At 45.1% G+C, this 20,037-nt stretch overlaps 2 protein-coding genes across 3 annotated transcripts; one reads left to right on the top strand and one right to left on the bottom strand.

Moving 5' to 3' along the window:
* Positions 1-2,192: 2,192 nt before the first annotated feature.
* Positions 2,193-10,263, top strand: LOC115395276 (U2 snRNP-associated SURP motif-containing protein). Of its 2 annotated transcripts, XM_030100743.1 has the most exons (24): positions 2,193-2,327; positions 3,068-3,152; positions 3,328-3,439; positions 4,245-4,348; positions 4,595-4,662; positions 4,818-4,885; positions 5,006-5,070; positions 5,165-5,330; positions 5,431-5,630; positions 6,005-6,048; positions 6,471-6,575; positions 6,665-6,731; positions 6,821-6,990; positions 7,068-7,230; positions 7,320-7,399; positions 7,488-7,575; positions 7,668-7,796; positions 8,012-8,201; positions 8,420-8,500; positions 8,584-8,647; positions 8,732-8,882; positions 9,034-9,144; positions 9,236-9,408; positions 9,483-10,263. In XM_030100743.1, the coding sequence occupies exons 2-24, from the start codon at positions 3,075-3,077 to the stop codon at positions 9,595-9,597; spliced, it is 2,592 nt and encodes an 863-aa protein (XP_029956603.1). In that variant the 5' UTR covers positions 2,193-2,327; positions 3,068-3,074; the 3' UTR covers positions 9,598-10,263. The 2 variants fall into 2 exon arrangements, with proteins under 2 accessions (XP_029956603.1, XP_029956601.1); XM_030100741.1 differs by lacking the exon at positions 2,193-2,327 and having other exon boundaries at positions 3,075-3,152; positions 4,818-4,918.
* A 60-nt stretch (positions 10,264-10,323) lies between these two features.
* On the bottom strand, positions 10,324-20,037 carry wdr44 (WD repeat domain 44). The gene is made up of 20 exons (XM_030100740.1): positions 19,620-20,037; positions 18,309-18,342; positions 17,489-17,572; positions 16,587-17,196; positions 15,962-16,110; positions 15,740-15,835; positions 15,493-15,629; positions 15,250-15,333; positions 15,047-15,153; positions 14,612-14,763; positions 14,388-14,526; positions 14,220-14,284; positions 13,505-13,621; positions 13,293-13,415; positions 13,007-13,198; positions 12,808-12,909; positions 12,584-12,699; positions 12,319-12,446; positions 10,925-11,059; positions 10,324-10,841 (listed from the first exon to the last, which is right to left on the bottom strand). The coding sequence occupies exons 1-20, from the start codon at positions 19,694-19,696 to the stop codon at positions 10,753-10,755; spliced, it is 2,736 nt and encodes a 911-aa protein (XP_029956600.1). The 5' UTR covers positions 19,697-20,037; the 3' UTR covers positions 10,324-10,752.

Raw genomic sequence — 20,037 nt, 5'->3', positions numbered from 1 at the left:
TCCTAGTCTGAGACCAAGCGTGTTTCTTAAGGGGGCCTCAACTTTCCACTCTTTGAAAACACAGATTTATTAGAATTTACTTCTGGCAATGAACTGCAGAGTGAATTATTCTTCACATTCACCCACTGTTCTTTTTTTTTTTCAAACTTTGTTTATTGAGTTTTTTCAGAGAAATACAATCACACAAACAAAAGCAGGTTAAACAGCGGTTTCTTTTAACCGGGATGTGTGTGGGCCACACTGGGGCATTAAGCTCCCCATTAATGAAAGCAGTCCACTGGCCTCTCGGCACAGCACTCATGTGCTAAAATAGTGCAGAGGTCAGTCCTTTGACCTCTGGCTGGATCATAAATGCCTACAGTCGGCCCAGACGCTTTGGTCCAAAACCTTTCCCACGAGCAAGTCAGCAAGTTTTAACATCCGGTTCAACTGATCTATGATCAACTCCATGATTATTACAACGCAAAGAAGTGATAAAACATCACTTTTACTCTGATGCTAAACAGAGAGCAGCTGTTTGATAAACATTATAATAATTTATTAGTAGAATTATTGAATAAATGATTTGCTCACTAATGTACGATGTATTAGTTTCTCCATCACTAACAACACAAATTGCACAAAAAATGTAGAATCTACATTTTACTTTTATCTTTGGAAAAGATGTCTTCAGTTTGGAAACATTAAACCTAATGTTGCAAAATATGAATATATTGACATTGTTGTGATCAGATAGTCAAGAAAGGAATATTGTAAAGCATCTGAACCACAGATGATCTCTGTGCTCCTTAAGGCAGAGGCTTTATAAATAAATAAAAAAAACAAGCAAAAAGAAAAAAAGGTACATAAAGTCAACTCAATAGATCAGAGGTCTCAGTTTAGTTGTGAGTCCATCCAGCCCCGTTTGATCTCAAGTGGAATACATTTACATTTTGTTGAAGAAGCATTGTTAAATCTAAAGTGAGAAGCTCAAACATGCCGTTGTTATTGTTGTCCATCAGTTTACACAGGTATAAGTGAATTGTTGACTTATGACTTGCAGCATTCTTGTACCGTGCTACACATTTCCAAAAATGTGTGAGGAGATGGAGCCTGTTTCAAAGAACTGCATGCTGGAAACCATTTTCAAAAAGCGCAGTTTTCAGTGACATCCAACACAGTTCTCGAGTAAACAAACAGCCAAAATACAATTAACATTTACAGTGTTTTGCTTGAAAACTTACTTAAGCTGTGCCAGTAACATCAGTTACTTCCAATAACATTTAAATGATATATTTTCTTAGTAATTCCTATTTGCAAGATCCCATTCCATCATGCGCTGGGCTGATTGGATCATCCAGTGAGCTGGTATTGAACAAATTCAGTCTGAAGTGAAGCCAAAGAGTAACATTGCACCTTTATGGCTAATCCAGAGTTTACATGATCAAATCCAAATCAAGTATTTAAATCCATTTTTGAAAAGCTCGACTCTTGTTGTTTACGCCTTATGTTTGACTATTTACTCCTTCATTGCAGTAATTCTGGGACTGATTTTGGGACTAATGCAATAAGTGGATTAAGCTTGTTCTTTCCTTTATTTCACCACACCATTAATTATCATGTGAATACCTTTAGGAGTTGTCTGAGCCACCAGTACATGTCTTAACAGGTCTACTGTTATTTCCTCGCTAATGAATCTGATACAGAATAGATCAGGTTTCATGCTGCATTATTTTAAACATAACACTTTTTTTTTTTTAGTTAAGGGACTTTGACTTGAAGGCAGTTGCAAAATGAAACAAGTAGGTTTGCTTTAGTCATTTTTTCCGTTTTGATAGATAGACAGAGAGAATATGATTCCTGACCTTCTGTGTGGAGTTTGCATGTTTTCCCTGAGTCTTTTCTTTTTTCTTTCCTGGTTGATCAGATTTCCTTCCACAATCCGAAGACATAGCTGTGAACTGTCAAGTGAATGGAACATGAACGCGCTCCCTGCAGCTGCACCGGGTCCTAACATGACAGCGGTCGTGCACGTGTGAGTGACCTCCCGCTGTGCAGCAGGTGGCCCCACATCAGCCCCCATCCTGGGTGGGAGGGGCGCTCCCTGAGGGGTCTTCCTCCACAGAAACACAAGCTGTGCGTGTGTGTGTGTGTGTGTGTGTGTGTGCGCGCGCGCGCGACGCACACATCCGGAGCCGCTGGTTTGACGCACGGGCACCGAACGGCGTCCTCTGCGTGGAGCTGCAGGCGGATCATCCTCGCTGCAAGCCGTGGCTACAAAACACTCGGCGCACCCCCCCCCCACCACCCCCTGAACAACATGCCAGAGCAATGATATAGAGCGCAGTGTAAGTGTGTGTGTTTTTGGCTCGCGTGCGGGGTCTGCTGTGTGGTCAGGTCGTCGCTTTGTGGCGTTACGGGACGTGTTACTGTTAGCTAGGCTAGGACAACTGCACCAATCCACCGCGTTAGCACACGATATAGGTGGTCCCAGCTGGACGTGTGGAGACGTACGGGTCCCAGCACTGCGGGGGTCATAGCAGAGAGATATATGTCAGCTGTGTGCGGCGTTAGCGGTGGAAAAACCGAATACTGGGTTAGCATAGACCATTAGAGAGTCCAGCAGCTGGTGGCTAAGCTAAGCGTTCATGTTAGCTAGCTTTAGCAAATTGAATTGATATCTCGTCCACAGTCATTTAAAACACAGTTTGTTCAGGATTCGAGTTAGATCTAGTTATTTGCACCCGATTAGCGGTATTTTTAGATATTAAAATATATATATTATGCAGCAGTGTTTACATTCTTGGTCGCTACTAGCCAGCTTGAGAGGTTTTTTTTTTATGCTGCCTCCCTTCTGCAGCAGTTTGTGCCACAAGGCTTCATTATATGTGGTTCAGATATTCAAAACTTCTGTTTTAGACATTTCTTTTGGTGTTTCCCTCATTGCCTGTGTCCATTATTTGATTATACGCGAGTGAAGAGGAACAGGGCACAGCTGTTCACTCCCGTGAAGAAAAGTGTTAATCTGCAGTTGAAATATCAGCCTCTGAAATAGGAATCTGCTAACTAAACTCATGTGTGTTTGCAGTTTGAGCATGGCAGAAAGAAAAGGAAAAGCAGCTCCTCCAGTCAAGACGCTCACCAAGAAAGAACAAGAAGATCTTAAGAAAAAGGTGAGCAGGTTTGGATGTTGAGTGTTTGTATGAAAGTGTGTTTTTTTTTTTCTTTTTACATTGCAAAGCTGTGGAAAATGCTTTTATATTAGTAAATGTTTGTAGATTTTGACTTAATGAGCCGTGAACTCATCAAAGAACTCAAATGTTTATCTGTTTTTGTTCAACATTCAAGGAAGAAGAGAAAGCCGCCGAAGTTTTTGAGGAATTCCTGGCGTCATTCGAGGCCAGTGAAAAAAGTAATGTGAAAACTTTTGTCCGTGGAGGCATCGTGAATGCAACTAAAGGTGAGCAATAACGGTTATTCCAATCCTGCTTTTTATACTCCTGTTAGGACAAAAACTGGATCATGAGTTATGCTTCCATTAAAATGTAGAAACACTGTATTCGTCAATGTTGACGATGCAGATATATTTTTGTATACTATGAGATGAGAGTATTGACCACTAACTGCTGTGTTTCCACACAAACAAAAAATGACATTCCTGCAAAAAAGTAATTCATCATCTTCACTCCTGCACAAAGCTGGAACTTAAACTTATCAGGAGTGTAGTGTGAAACCCAGGAGAAGATCAGGCTGACTCAGCAGTGAAATATTTCACCATTATCATTTTTCAGGCCTAAATTCTTTCCACAGTTTCTAGAAAATAATTTAGTCTGGACGCTTGGAGTCAGCAGTCTGCCCCAGTTCTTTGATTCTTTACTGGCTGCCAATTGAAAGCTGTCATTATTAGAAGTGTATTAAACACTGGTTCATGGGCGTTGTTACCTCCAGAACATCTGTGTGTCTGTTTCCTTATTTCTGGTCATGTTGACATTTGATGAAATGCTTGGAAAGATTAGTAAGCACGTTCAGTTACAATAACAACTCTGCGTACGGTTGCGTCTGCGCACGCTTCAGGAAGCCCATCCAGCTACCGCCAAGGCCGCCCCAGGCCACAACACCAACTCTATTATGGCTGCTGCCTTCGTCTTACAAGTAGACATCAATATTATTTATTTTCTAACAGCAGACACAGCAAAATGAGTCTGAAACAGTTGAATAATGTGTCCAGTTGGTGATGTTTTGGGTTTTTGCCGTTGCTTTTGCAGAGGAGAAAGAAGCAGAGCTCAAGAAGAGCAAACTGTACCGACCTTCTACCAAGCTGGTGCCCCAGCATGCCTCGCCGGTGTCCTCTGCAGAGAGCAAAAAGGCTGTAAGTCTGGACTCTCACCACTGAGGATCATGGAGTCGTGTGAATGTTTTCAGATTCAGTGAGATTACTGCATCGAGACAGATCGCACAAAACTAAAAGAGGAATGATTTACAAAAACATACACTGCATAGAGTCATTTGAATCAAAGCAACATATTGCTGTTTAGCTTTGTCTTTTGAAAATGGTCAGACTCGGTGTGAATAGGCAGTCTGTTGTCATGGTAACCACGGCCTTTCTGATTTTCAGACGTTCAAAAGAAAAGCCGAAGAAAAGAAGAAGAGTAACCTCGAACTCTTCAAGGAGGAACTAAAGCTGTGAGTCTTTTTTTTTTTTTGAGGCGTACCCAATATCACATCTGAAGGTTTCTATAGTCTGATCCCAGCAGGTTATTATCAGCTCTCCGCTGCGCCACTTAGACTTCACTATGCATGAATAACATTGTTATTATCCTGTATGCTGGAAAATGCAGAATCCAAGAAGAGCGTGAGGAAAGACACAAGCGGAAGAGGAATGACCCCAGCGGAGGAGCAGGATTCGGTGACCTGGATTTATCCTTATCGGGACGATCACGCAAGTCTCCAGCTTTGACGTTGCCGGTTGTTCCCTGAACATTTAGCAAAGCCCCGAATCTAAACCCGAGCTGTTTTCCCTCCGCAGTGTTTTACGACGACCCCACAGTGCCAACCTCCACCAACCTCTACATCAGCTGCATCAGCCCAAAGGTACAGGAGGCGGCGCTTCGACGTGGATCGGCTCGGCGCAGGCCAGATGAACACGCCGCCATTGATTTTATTTTTTGTTCCTGTTATTTTCCAGATGAATGAGGAGATGCTCTGTAAAGAGTTTTGCCGGTACGGGCCTTTGGCCAGCGTGAAGATCATGTGGCCGCGGACGGACGAGGAGCGCTGCAGGACCTCCAACAGAGCCTTTGTGGCCTTCATGACACGGAAAGATGCGGAGAGAGCTCTGGCCGCACTCGACGGTGCGTTTCATCAGTATTAATAATGAAACTGATAACAAAAAAAAGTAAACGGCAGCAAAAGTTGTGACTCTTTCCCTCTGTGTGCTTCTTTTGTTCACAGGTAAAGTCATCATGGGGTTTGAAATGAAGCTGGGTTGGGGCAAACCGGCTCGCATCCCCCCGCAGCCCCTGTACACTCCGGTGGGGCTGAGAACCACGCCGCCGCCGCCGTCCGGCCTGCCTTTCAACGCTCAGCCCAGAGATCGCTTCCGCAACGACTTCACCAAGCCGCTGGGCCTGTCCAAAACCGAGTTCGACAAGGTAGCGTCTCCTCTGCTGTGTGAAATCGGGAAGAACCTGCAGACCTGTTTTTTTTAAGAGGTTTCTGTTTGAGTGCTGCAGGTCTGATCGAAATGTTTTCTCTCTCACTTCTGGATTCCACCAGGATCTGGATTGTTGTAGTTCAACAATATTTGCAATTTCTACTAACTACTTATTCTTTTATTTAACCAATGGCTGAGCCTGTAGGGGAATTTTCCCTGAATTAACAGTTTGGAAAAGCACAGATTCAAAATACTGATAAAAAAGAAGTGGACCGAGTGTTTCAGCTCTCAGCCCTTTACAGCAGTTCATCATGTGTTCAGCGTCGCGGCTCTTTTGATGCCATCATGGTTTCACTTTGTTCAATTTGACAGACTCTGTCCGAAGCTGTAGTGAAAGTGGTTATCCCAACGGAAAGGTAAACACACACACACACACACACACACACACACACACACACATACACACACACACACACACACACTTTCACCAAAATACCTCCAAACAGTCTGTCTTGCTTCATGCTGCCACACTTAGAAGGTCCCTTTTTTTTTTCTTAATTATTTCTAAGCCTCATCCAGAGCAGTGAAGACAGTAAAACTTTGACTCCTGCAGTGCCTTCCATTTCTGAAATATAAGTGTAAATCAAGAGATTTCTTGATGAACACAGTGGACCTTGAAAGTTAACACACCGACGCATCCTTGTACAAAGCATTTTAAAATGCTCAAGGTTGGCCACCATCGCACTATTAAGGAGCAGTATTCATGGACCGCTAGTTCACTTTAAAGAGGGACTACAGAGCTGAGTGTGTATCAGTAAAGGAGCTTCTTTCTCCTCAGGAATCTGCTATGCCTTATTCACCGGATGATCGAGTTTGTGGTGCGCGAAGGTCCCGTGTTCGAAGCCATGATCATGAGCAAAGAGAAAAACAATCCCGATTACAGGTGGGTGAGCTGCTCCAGGTCAGGAGTTTGTTTTTGTGTAACCGTTGGCGATGAATGTGTATTTATTTATTTAATTTTAATGATCCTAGGTTCCTTTTTGAAAACAAAAGCCAGCACCATGTGTACTATCGCTGGAAGCTGTTCTCAATCCTCCAGGTTTGTCAGGCTGCGGATTTTAACCTTCTCTGATACACCGTCGTGAAAAAGGGAAACTCTGAGCGTCCGGTCCATCTCCTCTCTTCCAGGGAGAGTCCCCGACGGAGTGGAGGACGTCGGACTTCCGCATGTTCCGAGGGGGCTCGGTGTGGAGGCCCCCCAGCCTGAACAGCTACTCGGAGAGAGCCGACGACGGGGCGGAGGGGGAGGACGGCGTCTCCGCCGAGGAGGAGGTGAAGAAAGGCCAGCTCAGATCCGAGTAAGTCCGTCCTCGAGATGTAAACAACGCGCGCAGATGAGACTTTATTCCAGCGCCGCTCTCGACTCTCCGTCCAGGCACAAGCAGAGGCTGGAGACGCTGCTCAAAGATCTCACTCCGAGCCGAGAGGAGATCGCCAACGCCATGCTGTTCTGTCTGGACCGAGCCGACGCCGCGGAGGAAGTCGTGGGCCACATCACCGACTCCTTCTCCTTACTCCAGACGCCTCTTCAAAAGAAGGCAGGCTTCCCTCTTTTATAGAATAACACTTGAACATATATGTCTGTCATGTTTACTTTTTTTTTTTTTTTTTTGGCTCCATCCTCCAGATTGCTCGATTGTATCTGGTGTCGGACATCCTGCACAACTCCTGTGCCAAAGTCGCCGGAGCATCTTATTATCGGAAATAGTAAGAGGCTTTATCCCAGCTCGTCATATTTCTTCTCCTTCTGACAGTTTTAAAATGTTTTTCTCTCTCTTTTTTTTTTTTTTTTAAGTTTTGAGACCAAGCTCACGCAAATATTCAGAGACCTTAACGCAGCGCACAAAAACATCCAAGCCCGGCTGCAGGCCGAGCAGTTTAAGGTGACGGACAGTTTGTTTCTCTCGCATGTGGACGTTCAGCGAAAATACACAAAGTTCCAATGTTTTTTTTTTTTAAACTCTTGTCTCCACAGCAAAAGGTAATGATGTGTTTTCGAGCCTGGGAGGACTGGGCCATCTACCCCGAGCCTTATCTCATCCACCTCCAGAATATCTTTCTGGGCTTCGCTAAAGCCGGAGAGGAGATAATAGAGACGGCAAAGGTGAGCCTGACATGGATCTCATTACAGAAACGACCTTAACAGCATTGTGAATCGGTGTGTGTGTGTGTTTGTGTCTCTATTGACTGATGAACTGGCGAACTGTCCTTGCTGCAGTAACCTCCATTTTGCCCTGTGACTCCATCAATGAACGTACAGCTGCATGTATTGAATAATGGCTTTGGCATAAATGATCCCGTCTCTCTCTCTCTCTGCAGGAAGCACCCTGTGATCTTGACGGCGCTCCGCTGGACAACACGCCTCTCGATGGTTTACCTTTCGACGCCGGCACAGCAGACGACCTTGACGGCTGTCCTCTGGGCTGGGACCCCCTGGACGGCGCGCCCGTCGACGACATCGACGGCGTTCCTTTGGGGGCCGCCTCTGACGATATCGACGGACTGCCATGTGAGTGGGTCACATCCTTTAACCTGCAGTTCACAGCTTCCTGTAAGGAACGATGATCTCCCGCCGCCTCAACAAGCTGACTGTGCGCTTCTGTTGCATGCTGGGAATTCTAGCCATCACCGTCAATGAATAGCGAGCAAAACTGAGCTCACGCTGCGACTGGGATCACCTGCCCGATCCGTCCTTGTCGTCACCCTGACGAGCTTCTCTTTCCTCAGTAGATGAGAGCAGAGCTGCTCTCTCCAGAGTGCCTTTGTCCAAGTGGGAGATGACGGGAGACAGCGGGACGTTTCCTCAAGGTAAGATCTGTTTGGAAGTGCTTGTGGTCAACCTGCTTGCTGTCTCCTCACCGTTCTGCCTTCTCTCTCTCTCTCTCTCTCAGCCAAAACTGACTCTAAGTGGGACAATGTGGCGGAGCCAGAGAGCGAGGACGAGGTGAACGTCAGGTGAGGTTTTGAAAACGAGTTTCGAAACGTCGCGTCTTCACATAACGGAGAGGAATGTCAGCTCATTGCCTCTCATTCGTTCAGCGGGAACTCGCAGGACGGAGACGAGGGCTCAGACAGCGACAGCAGCACCGAGTCTTGCAGTTCATCAAACTATGACAGCGCCGTTTTCCAGAGCTCGCTCAGAAGTTTCCAGATGTCTGAGAGCAAAAGGAAAAAGCTGAGAGAGCTGGAGGCAAGTGGCACATCTTCTTCCGACAGGATTGATTTGACAAGACGGCTTCTAATCTCCCCGAACATCACAATACACTCTATTTGTAACTCTTTCTCTATGAAGTTACATGTAATAAGAAATATGCAGCTCCAACTCAGTGTCTGTGCCTCAGGTGAGGGTCATGAAGATCCAGGATGAGCTGGAATCTGGGAAAAGGCCGAGGAAGTCTGGGATGAGCATCCAGCAGCAGGTGGAGCACTACAGAAACAAGCTGCTTCAGAAGGTGGGGCTGTTGTGCAGCAGTGAAGGTGTTCAGGATTTAGTAGGCTCCATCTTTCTGCACCCTCATCCGTCTCCCACCCTGCCTGCTACAGGAGTTCCAAAAAGATGAAGAAAAGACGAAGCGGTCGGCATCAAAATCCAAAGACCGATCAAAGGACGACAGAAAAAACAAAGACAGGAGCAGAAGAAATGAAGAAGGGGGCAGAAAACGCAGCGGCGAACGTGGAGATCAAGCCCGGAAATCGCGCAGCATCTCCCCGTTAAAGCAAGTGCTCTGACAACAACATGACGCCTGCATTGTGATTATTTTTTTTCTTCAACGTGTTCTGTCTTTAACAGGACAAGGTCTCCCAAATGGTCCAAACGCTCCAGATCGCCGTCTCCAGTCCAGAAGAAATCCAGGTCACGATCGCCGCATCGCTCCCACAGGAAGGCGAAGAAGAGCAAACACTGACTCCGGGGCCGCAATGTGCTGCTGGTGACAATGAACTACACAAAGCACCTCCGCAGAGCTTCTGAACAGATCGACATGTCCGTACCCCCCCCCCCCCCCCCCCCCCCCCCCCGGCTCCCGACCCCCGGTATCCACGCAAGATTCAGCACTCTTTTTTGTATGAAGACGTTCGAACACTGTAACTAGTTATATATATTTTTGTTGTTTTTGAGATGATGACCGCAAATGTTGCTGCAAGGTTCTGACACTAAATAAATCACACATGTGAAGAACTTGCATGTTAGGAGCAAGCTTTTTTTTTTTCCCTGTTTCGTTAAATTGCTTCCTAAAAGCTGAAAACTGGATTTCAACATATGAACTTTGTGTAGATTTTTCTGTTTTTGTTTTTTTTTTTAATTGAGGAAAGTAATAGAGCATCAATTTGTTTACAAAAGCAGTAAGTATGCAATGTTACACAGAAAATGTACAGTATTATAATGAATGTGCTTTCATTGAACAAAGACATGTATCAAAAGTATTTAAGAGCAGTACTGTTTCTGAGAACAACAAAAAAAAAATAATTAAGATACCCAGCGCTACTAATTAGTAACCGTATACACATTTCCTGAACTGTAGGTTTACTATTATCTGCAAAAACGCTTTATTCTCAAGGAAAGCTTGACTACCCGTTACAAAAAAAAAAAGCAATCTGGCTTCTGTTGGCACAAATAACTTGAATTCCAGGAAAGAAAAAAAAAAAAGGTTGACAGTCTGTATGCAGACACACTGAAATCTGATCAGCGTTGGACCATGTCTGGCTTCTCTATGGAAAACTACGCTTGTTCGAAAAGAGGGAACCAACAGGAGGATGTCCACATGGTGAGGAACAGCCGATCGGTTTAAACCGTATCCGAGCAGATTTCTCTCGGCTCAAACTCCACACAGAAAATTCACGGGTCTTGTTCTTGTTCTCTCCACCCAAACCGTTCACAGTAGCTTGGTATGAAAGGTAAAAATAACAGAAGAGTGACCGGACGTCTCCGCCCGTCACTTCTGTACAGTTCATAGCTTCCACCGCTTCTCTCAGCTGAGGTTTTAGAACACCCACAAACCATTAGGTAGTTAAGGAAATCTTAAAAGGCTTCTGACATGATGTCCTGGATCCTCGGGAAGTGCTCAGTACTTTTTTACATTGATGAAGACCTTGATGGCTCCAGTGAAGTCCGCGGAGAGGAGAACCTCGGTGTGATCCGTCTTCAGGGCTCCTGCACACAGCAGCAGTTTGACATGAGTGAAGTGGCGACGTCCGCGTCACGGCCGGCTTATGAATGAACCCAGACGGACGTACCTGAGGGTATAGTTTCAGAATCCGTGGAGTCCAGGCTCTTGCACTCTGCTTCTGGTTTCTCTGCTCCACATTCTTGTGGAACGATGAGGCTTGGATGGGGAGCGAACACGGCTGAGGTGACCACGGCATTGTGTGCTGGAGAGACGGGAAGTGATTAAACACTGGTACAGAACATGCATGGGTTGGTGTGACAGAAGCTTTTAGACGACGGGCTTAGAGGGAGTTTCTGGATGTCTTTTCATCTTGTTGCCGTCCATCCGTCTCTCTGCCAAGGTGAAACCCGGCAGGAGCATAAATCTCCGGGTGCCACATACTTCAAGGTCACTGTAGCGCCTTGCTTCAATAAGCAGACACCCGCAGGAAGGGGTGGACTTTACATTCCTATAATTGCACACACTGATGAACTGCTGCTCTGATGTCTCCCGCCTTCAGCTCCAGACAGATTTGATGTAAAGGTTTTTTAAAGACGTATCAGTGGATGGACAGCAGACACACAGCTTGACAGTGTTTCCTGTAAATACGAGTTGTTTCCAGTTATTGATGTTACGATCAACTGGACTCCTTCCTCAAACTGAAGCCTCTCAGTTTTTAGTACAGAGTTCTGAGACAAGTGGAACGAAGTGATGTTTAGGCCCAATCCCATTTCTCTTTCTAGCCCTCCCCCTTGGCCTTGCCCCTTTGAAACGGAGTGCTAAGGGGTAGGGCCGAAAGTAAACCCTTCCGAATTGGAACACCCCTTCCAAAATCGCGTACGTCATCAGTAGTCGCCGCTGCCGATGACGTAGGCAGATGCGACAATTGTTTGCCGAAGAAGAATGTTTTTCTTACATTTTGAAACTTTATTAATTGACAAAATACTGACATTTATGAACTTCTTTCGTTGCAGACGCCGCCATCTTGGAAGGCCTTCTGAGAAATCTGTCATCCAGTGGCGGCCGATGGCGAGGGGCGCTTGTTTTGTTTGCCTGGACCGTGACTGGTGGGCGGGGTTAGTTCACTTCCGCATTGGTGGGGGTGCTCGTTTCCCACCCGCGCATTCCAGGCGGGCAGTGTTGAAGAAACCAGTTTATTGAAAATAATCGTCTATCTGTTGTGTTTGGAATGCGCGGGTGTGGAAACGGGCGCCCCCGCCAATCGGAAGTGAATTAACTCCACCCAGCCAGTCACGGTCTAGGCTTACAGAACAAGCGCCCCTCGCCTTCCGCCGCCACTGGATCATACCCCTCCGTTTGAAGTGTGCCTCTCGAGAATCTCCTTTTGGAGGTTGTGATTGGCCCTCGTTCTTGTCCCTACCCCTACGTCATAATGACAACTGGGACACTCCTGCCCCTACACGTGAACGCGCAAAACGAGGGGAAGGGCCAAGGGGTGAAATGGGATTCAGCCTTAGTTACCTTTAATCCCTTCCCAGAAGTCATTGCGATCCCGTCGCACAGACGTGAACTTGCTCAGGTCGTGGTACGTGCTCCAGATGTACACGTATCTGTCCTCTGATCCACTGACGATGAAGGAGTAGTCATGGCTGTGGCGCGGTGTGTGAACAAGACCAAAAGAAGAAAGAAACAGATAAGAGTAAAGAAGCTGTTTAGATATATTTAAAAAAACATCAAACAGCCAATGGCGAAATATTAAACTGACACTGAGTGGAACTGATCTCACCTGAAGCTGGCCTTGATCTGGCTGCTGCTGTTCACGTAGCCCTTGTACTTCATGGACAGAGACAAGTCCCTCAGGTCGTAAAGGCGAATCCGGGAATCGTTTGAGGTGACCAGGATCTGCGGGGACGGGCTCAGTGTTTAACAGGTCTGACTGGCATACCGCCGCCTCATTACAGCGACATCAAACACACACACAGACGTTTGCTTTTTGAAGGCACGCTTCACCTTGTTCTCTCCGGGGAGAGGTTCGATGCCGGTAATTTTACGGCCGACTTTGTTCCTGCCTCTGGTCGACCGCACATGAATTTGAGTGTGGTATTTTAGACGCTGTGAAAGGTGGAGAGGAAAACAATGACTTCAATCATCTTAATGAGGAGGGATGAGGGGGGGGGGGGGGGGGGGGGGGAGCAGTCCGGCCGCAAACCTCGGTGTCGTAGAAGATGCAGCGGCCGTCGTAGGTGCCGATGACGGCGTATTTCCCGTTCTGGCAGAAGTTGGCAGCGGTGATGAGGCGAGTCTGGCCGTCCACCTCGTTCCACAGGGCCACCTTTTTATCCGGGATGTTCCAGAGTCGTAGCTTCCCATCCAGCGAGCCGCTTAAAAAGTATCTGTCGTCCTGTGGAACGAGAAGGAATGGTCACTATAAATACAGAATTAACGGCTGCGTGGCGGACGCTAAAAAAGAGAAAGGGAAGGTGACTCTTACTTACTCTGGGGTGGAAGGCGATGGCTGTGACAAAATCAATGTGCTGAAAGCAGCACAGACACTCTCTCCTGGATATGTGCCATAATCGAACTGTTTTGTCCATGGAGGAGGACAGCAGGAAAAAGTTCTGGAGTGAAATGAGGACAAGGAGGTTATCGGCAATGAGAGAATCTGAAGTGGACAAAACGTAAACAGAGACACAAGAGAGACGATCACCTTTGACCAGGACAGGTCTAAGAGGTCGGCTGTATGACCCTTGTACTTGCAGAAGGGGACTTGACGAAAAGGGGCGTTTCGATCCTCGGTGTCTGGATCCTCTGGCATACAACTCGCCTGGAAGACAAATGGTGAGAAGATTACGAAACATCAACACATATTTACAATAAAGCCATATTTTATCACGCTGTTATCTTTGTAAAGGGTGTTTTCAAGCAGTATCACGCTGCAACTTTTTTTTTTTTTAATAGCAACTTCAATCTGTTTTTACATCAGTGGAAAGAAAATGAAAAAAAAAAAAAAACAATTAGCAGAAAAGTCTTGAAGCTTTTTATGTTTCGTTCAACCTGTTGTAAAGCAGATTTAATGACCACAGAAAAAGGAGTAATTTCATCCCCACAGGCTATAAACGTTATTCAACAGAAGGGGAGATATAAAAGCCACATGAGCCGAACATGAGGCTTCTGCATGGCGCTGAAATCTGCTCCTTGGTTGTTTTTTCTTTTTTTTACAGGATGACACGATTATCATCACCAGTCTGTTTCAAGATCTTAACATTTGTTGCATTTTACCACTGCCAACAGCACAATATATTAGCAAACACATATATCCCATGACTGTGATGCTTTAAAAACCCCTCACTGTGTAAATGCCAATACTCTAGCTTTCACATCTTTCTATTTCCAATACAAAACTCACAAATCAACTCACTCACCCCGAAATCAGTGTCAGATTTAGACGAGCATAAACTTTCCTGAGAAGGAGAAGGTGAAACTCGACCTGCAAAGGTCAAAGTGAAGACCGTGTTACTGCAGCATGAGGCTGAGAATCAGCATTAAATCAAATAGAAAACAGGCACATTGGCGGCTGCGGGTGAATTTACCTTCCGTGTTGTACTTTATGCGCATGTTGTTGAAGTAATCGAAGGCGGTCTTCAGGACCCAGATGCGGACCACGTTATCCTGCCCCGCGGTCGCCAGCAGCCTCCCACAGTGGGAGAACTTCATGGTCCAAACAGCCCCCTGAGTGCCGCACAGAGGGGCTTTAACACAAAGCACCAACAGCAAACACAAAAATACTAAGAGGTAAAATAAAAATACACCGTACCATGTGCTCGCCACTCAGGTCCTGCACTACTTTAATCTGGTCGAAGTCAAAGGGACCCTTGAAGCTGTGCGCCGCCTTGAACTTGGCGGGTCGGGTGTAAGGCATGCCCTCATCGTCACTCGAAGACGGATCGTCCTGATCGGTATGAAAAACTGAGGAAAAAGTCAAAATAGAAAGGATTGTTGAGGCTATCAATGCTTCGGTTGAAACAACTTAACAACTTTTAAGTAAATTAAATATGAATAAATGTCACAGTCAGAAGATTTAAGCCAATGTTTAGTATGATGATCCTCCAGATACGATCATCCAGCTCTCCACTTGTGCACATTTTAAGGAGATGGAGACTTTGAAAGTGGAAGGCTTTCACATGTTTTGGAAAACAAAACATGTATTTTTACACAGTTGTGTCTGCAGAAATTCCTTAACTCTTTTTACCTTCATCACGCACACTTTTCACTTTATTAACTGCCTTCTCTCCGTACTCCTCTGCAAGATGCTTGGCCTTCTTCACAGATTTGCCCAGGAATTTTTTGAACTGGGTTCTGGTAGAAAAAAAAAAAAGGAACAACCAATAGTCTGTATTTTAGGAATATGTGGCGGGTAGGAAAAAAGAAATGCAACAATTCCCTGAACCTTACGTTCTCTGTTTCAGTTTTCCTCCATCTGTGTCTGTCAGTGGAGCCTGAGACTTGTCATCGTCATCTGACTGCGCTGCATCGTTCCTGGAAGGAAATGAATAACGCATCAGCTTCTGCTCGACAAGGAAAAAATAATAAAGAAGCTTCGTCCCTGGTTGTGGGAGTTTAATTCTCAATGATTCTTACAAAAAAAAGAAAAAAAAAAAAAAAGACTGATTTCAGTGCAGCTTAATTCAAACTTACGTAATGTACTCCTTGGTCCTCCTCATGATGTGCAGAGTCAGAGGGTTGATCCCCGTGGGAAGTTTCTCCTCTGCCTGGATTAAAGGGATCTCCTCCCCGGTGTCTAAATTCTTGATCATCACGCTCGCTAAGATTTCCTGTTTTTAACACAGATTTCGGTCATTAAGTCTTCTTCATATTACTGTGCACAGGTGCAGGCTGTGGTTTTGACTCTGAACAGAAAAGGCAACACCAGAAAGCAGCTTACTTCATCTGTCAGTTCTCTACCGGAGTTGGAACGTGGCCGCTGAGGGCCCGCCGTCTGGCCTTCGCTCTCAGACGAAGCCTGCTCATCCTCATTTTCCTAAACGAGGCATAAGAGGCAACAAGTGCTGCTCGTAAGGACTTCTCTGTCGCAAGTGTGATTCCATTCTTGAGAACCTGTGGATGAGGAAGGCTACAGGGACAGCAGCTCTCACGCTTCACTGACCTGTGCTGTCACCACTTTGTCCCCGCTGGTGGCGCTGGCCAGGTCCAGGGAATGCTGCAGCTCTTTGGTTAGACTCCTCACCGTGCTGCTGGGAGACACCAGGCCGGAGGGCTCCAGCGGATCTGCAGCGGCCGGGCCGACTGCAGACACTGGAAACACACAACTTCACATGAAAATCTGCTGAACATTTAACAGCATGCAAAGGTTTCAAAACAGTCCATTTTTATCATCTGATGTGAACTGAAAAGTGAAGTAATAGGAGAGAAATCAGTGTAACCAGCACAGTCGAAGCTTTTAAACATTGTTTAAACAGTCATTGTATAAATACATTCTTCCATTGTTGTATCAGAGCAGTAGGTGTATTTGCACCTAAGCTGTACCTCAAATGTTCTTTTTCATCTACCTGCATATCTATGGGTCAAGCAACCATCATTACAGTAAAACAGTAGTAACTGGTGAATCATTCAGATACTCATGCTGCAATACGCTTCTAACAGATAAATTAAGAACCACTCTTCTGAGCTTGCTGAATTAAAAATAAACCACATTGAAAAAGCAGCCTTTCACTTGACCGCAGTGTCAAACAAATGAGTGCAACACAATAAGCGCACGCCGTTTCCTCTACCTTCCAGTCCACTGGGCCGCAGACACTCCTGGGACTTCTTGGAAGGTAAAGTCTGCCAGGCTGGAGGAGGAGGTCTGGGTGGAGGACCTCCACTGGGCGGAGGCGGTCGTGAAGGAGGAGGCTTCTTTGTGCTGGCTACAATGTCCGGCTCCACGGTGAACTGTCGTGGTGGTTTCATGGGACCGGAAGAGTCCGGGTCCGCCAGCCGGTCTTCCAGAGGAACCTGGTCTAAGATGTCTGCAGGTCTCTCCACCTGTTCGCCCTCTGCAGCCCCAACAGCTCCATCAGGCAGACGCTGCCCGATGGTGCTGGTGATGTCTGGAGGCTGGACGTGCTCTGGCAAAACGACTGATGGTCCTGGGAGAGGAGCGGGCTCGGGAGGAGGTATAGAGTAGCCGCCTTCCGTCGCTACACTGTTCTGTTCCTCTGACCTCTGCACAAGCTGAGGTTCAGCGACTGGTTCTGCTGACTGGGCAGGAAGTCCCTCAGCATTATTCTTTTCCTTTGGGTCTGCCCGAACGCCGACATGCAGCTGATCTAAGAGCTCAGCCACCTCACCGACTTCAGCAGCACTTCCTTTTTGACTCTCCTCGATGATGCTATCAATGATCTATCAGGAAGAGGAAATTACAGCAAATTAGACAATCAGCAACTATTCTGTCAGTGTGTGGTCAGATCAGCTTTAAAAGATAATGTCTGCTCGTGCAATCCTTCCTGTGAATTGACGACAGACATTCACAGGAAGCTCAGTGATTAAGCAAAAAGTGGATGGTGGACCAAAAAGTAAGACATTTATCAATAGATGTTTGGTGTACTTGGACAAAAACTGATGCAACTCCATCATCCTAAATGAGATTTCCTTCAATGGCCATAAATTGTCAGAAAAACAGAGAGAAGCACACCTGTAGCGAATCATCTTGCTGAGAGTCGGATGAAGCCACTGCACAGCTCACGTCCTGAGCAGTGTGCACAGACTTCTGTGAAAGCTGTTCAGAAAAAAACAAAAAACCTCTTTACCAACATTATATGCACATATCCTGCATGGCATAAATACACAGCATACAGCAGAATATGTCAATATATCAACCATAGAAATAAGAAATTTAAAAAAAACACTTTAAATAAGTTCCAGCTGATTTTTCAATATGAATTCTATATGACAGATAAATCCTGAGATTTTGACTCTTTTCGGGTCAATTTTAAAGTAACTCATGATGCAAGTCCTCTGTCGTGTAGAAATCAATACTTTCAGCAAACTATGACAATGTAACATGTGACTGATGTTGCTCTGTGTGCAAAGTTCACTCCTGAATCCTCTCAAGGCAAACAGTAACATGTACACAAAAATAGGGAAGGTGCACCCTCAAAGCAATCTACTAGGTAAACTCCGAAGAATAAGCTCTCTATAGAGCAATACTGAACATTTTTAACTAAATACAAGCAAAATGCTAAAAGGGTGTAGATCACAGTCCCAATTAACAAATACCAAGGATCAAAGATAATCTTTTTGTCAAAACAGTCATTCAAAACAAGTGCTGAATGATTCTAAAGTTCAAAAAGATCACAATCAAATGTAACTGAACTGTGTGTATAAGGTACCTCTGACTAATTTCAAAGCATTAGTCACTCTCTAACCAAAGTTGGGATAATCAATGCAACAGTGACTCCCAGCACAACACATGCTACCTTGTTTCAACAATGCCCGGCTTTAGGTAAACATACCTTAGGTGAAGGAATGACAAACTTTGCAGGTGACCTGAGAATGATAAAAATACAGCAGAGAGGTACAGTTAAACTTCACATTTAGAGTAACACCTACAACAAATCTAAAACAAAAAAACTCCATTTCTATGCATTTCTATTCAGTGTGTCAAAGAGTTTGTATGAGTGGAATTACATAAAACATATTCAAGAACATACACTTCAAAGCATTTACTCTTACAAAACCTTCTGTATGTGGTTTCTAACTCACTGATATGTTGACGGCTGTTTACTTATCATAAGTGACAGCAACGAATCAAGAAACCCATCAATCTATAAATGTGCATATCTGAATTTGTAACAGCTACATTTATGGGCATGGCTAAGACATTGCTTCACACACATTAGTATTTACAGGGAGACCCGACAGCCCCGCTCTGATATTAACACAAATGCCTGCTGAAAATTACACCCAACTTGCCTTAATAGGTGTAGTGGAGGACTTACTGTGGACAATAATGGGCTGCAGTGAAAACTGATTCCAATAAAACTAATTATTTCAACTCAAAAGTGTGCGGTTAGAGTTAGCTGCATGGATAGAAACTGACAGGTGTTTATTGAAACATTATGTGGTTAACATACTTCACTTCTAATGTGTCTCTAAAGAGCAACACATGCAAATGTTTGCAAATGAAAACAAATGTTGTCAAAGGTAGTGTACTGTGTTAAACAGTGTAAACATTATACACATTACAGCTGTAATAAACAGCTTTTTTTTATTGTAGGCTCAGCATAACATCTGCAATATCAAACCTGAAGTCCAACATATTTCTGAGGTTCTTTTGTCTATTGATGAACCCTGACATGCTTCTTACATCACTGTGCAAACTGCTGTCGTTATTCCTGTCTGATCACTCACTGCCAGTCACATCCAGGACCTTTCCCAGTGTTACAACAAACAGTGTTTCTATTAGAAACTGTCAAAGTGCAAACTCAGCTCTCAGAGGAAAACCTGTTCCTTATCCCACCGTCCCCACATCCCTGGAATAACATCATGTGACTCATGTGTTGAGTTAGGACTCTCTCTCTGTACCGTGAAACCAAACATATGGTGTGACAAAACGCACTCAGTAACACATTCTTATTCTGACTGGACAATGTTTGTCTTTAAACTTGCCTTTCGAAGCAGCTGATCTATGAAAACAAGCTCAATTTGCAAAGTAACGTTAGCTGTCTTGGCTAAACTCTACGAGCACACGGTGATGTAAAATGCTGAATGTGTAAAAATGTGTCACATCAGATATGATAAGAACAAAATGCTATTTTTCTTACACTTTCGGCGATGGAGTGAAATTCACGTCCTCCGGAGCATCATAAAATTCCTCGGTGTCACTTGTATCAGACGCCATGCTAACGTCAAATTAGCTTAGTAGCTAGTCCAACTCAGTCGGCAGGCAGCTGTGAAAAAGCCTAACCTGCGAGGAGTTAAGCTGTTAAACACATATGCTCCCCTCTTCGTGTATGATATTGACTGTAAAATCAAAAAAGCTCGCCGTCAAGCTGCTAGCGTTCAACCTCACGCCATAACGATACAATATGCTAGCCAGCAGAGAGGCTAACTAATGTAACACCGCCAGTCAAGCTGCAACCAATGCTAGCGCTGCCTCTGTTAAAGCCCTCGTGCTGTCATATCACTGTCAAACGTAAACGCAGCGTTTGTTAGTTAGTTGTTGTTGTTTGACAACACTTG

The sequence above is a fragment of the Salarias fasciatus genome, chromosome 10 (genome assembly GCF_902148845.1).
Source record: "Salarias fasciatus chromosome 10, fSalaFa1.1, whole genome shotgun sequence".
Taxonomy (NCBI): domain Eukaryota; kingdom Metazoa; phylum Chordata; class Actinopteri; order Blenniiformes; family Blenniidae; genus Salarias; species Salarias fasciatus.
The sequence above is the reverse complement of the archived record's forward strand: the minus strand, read 5'-3'. Positions and strand labels throughout refer to the sequence as shown.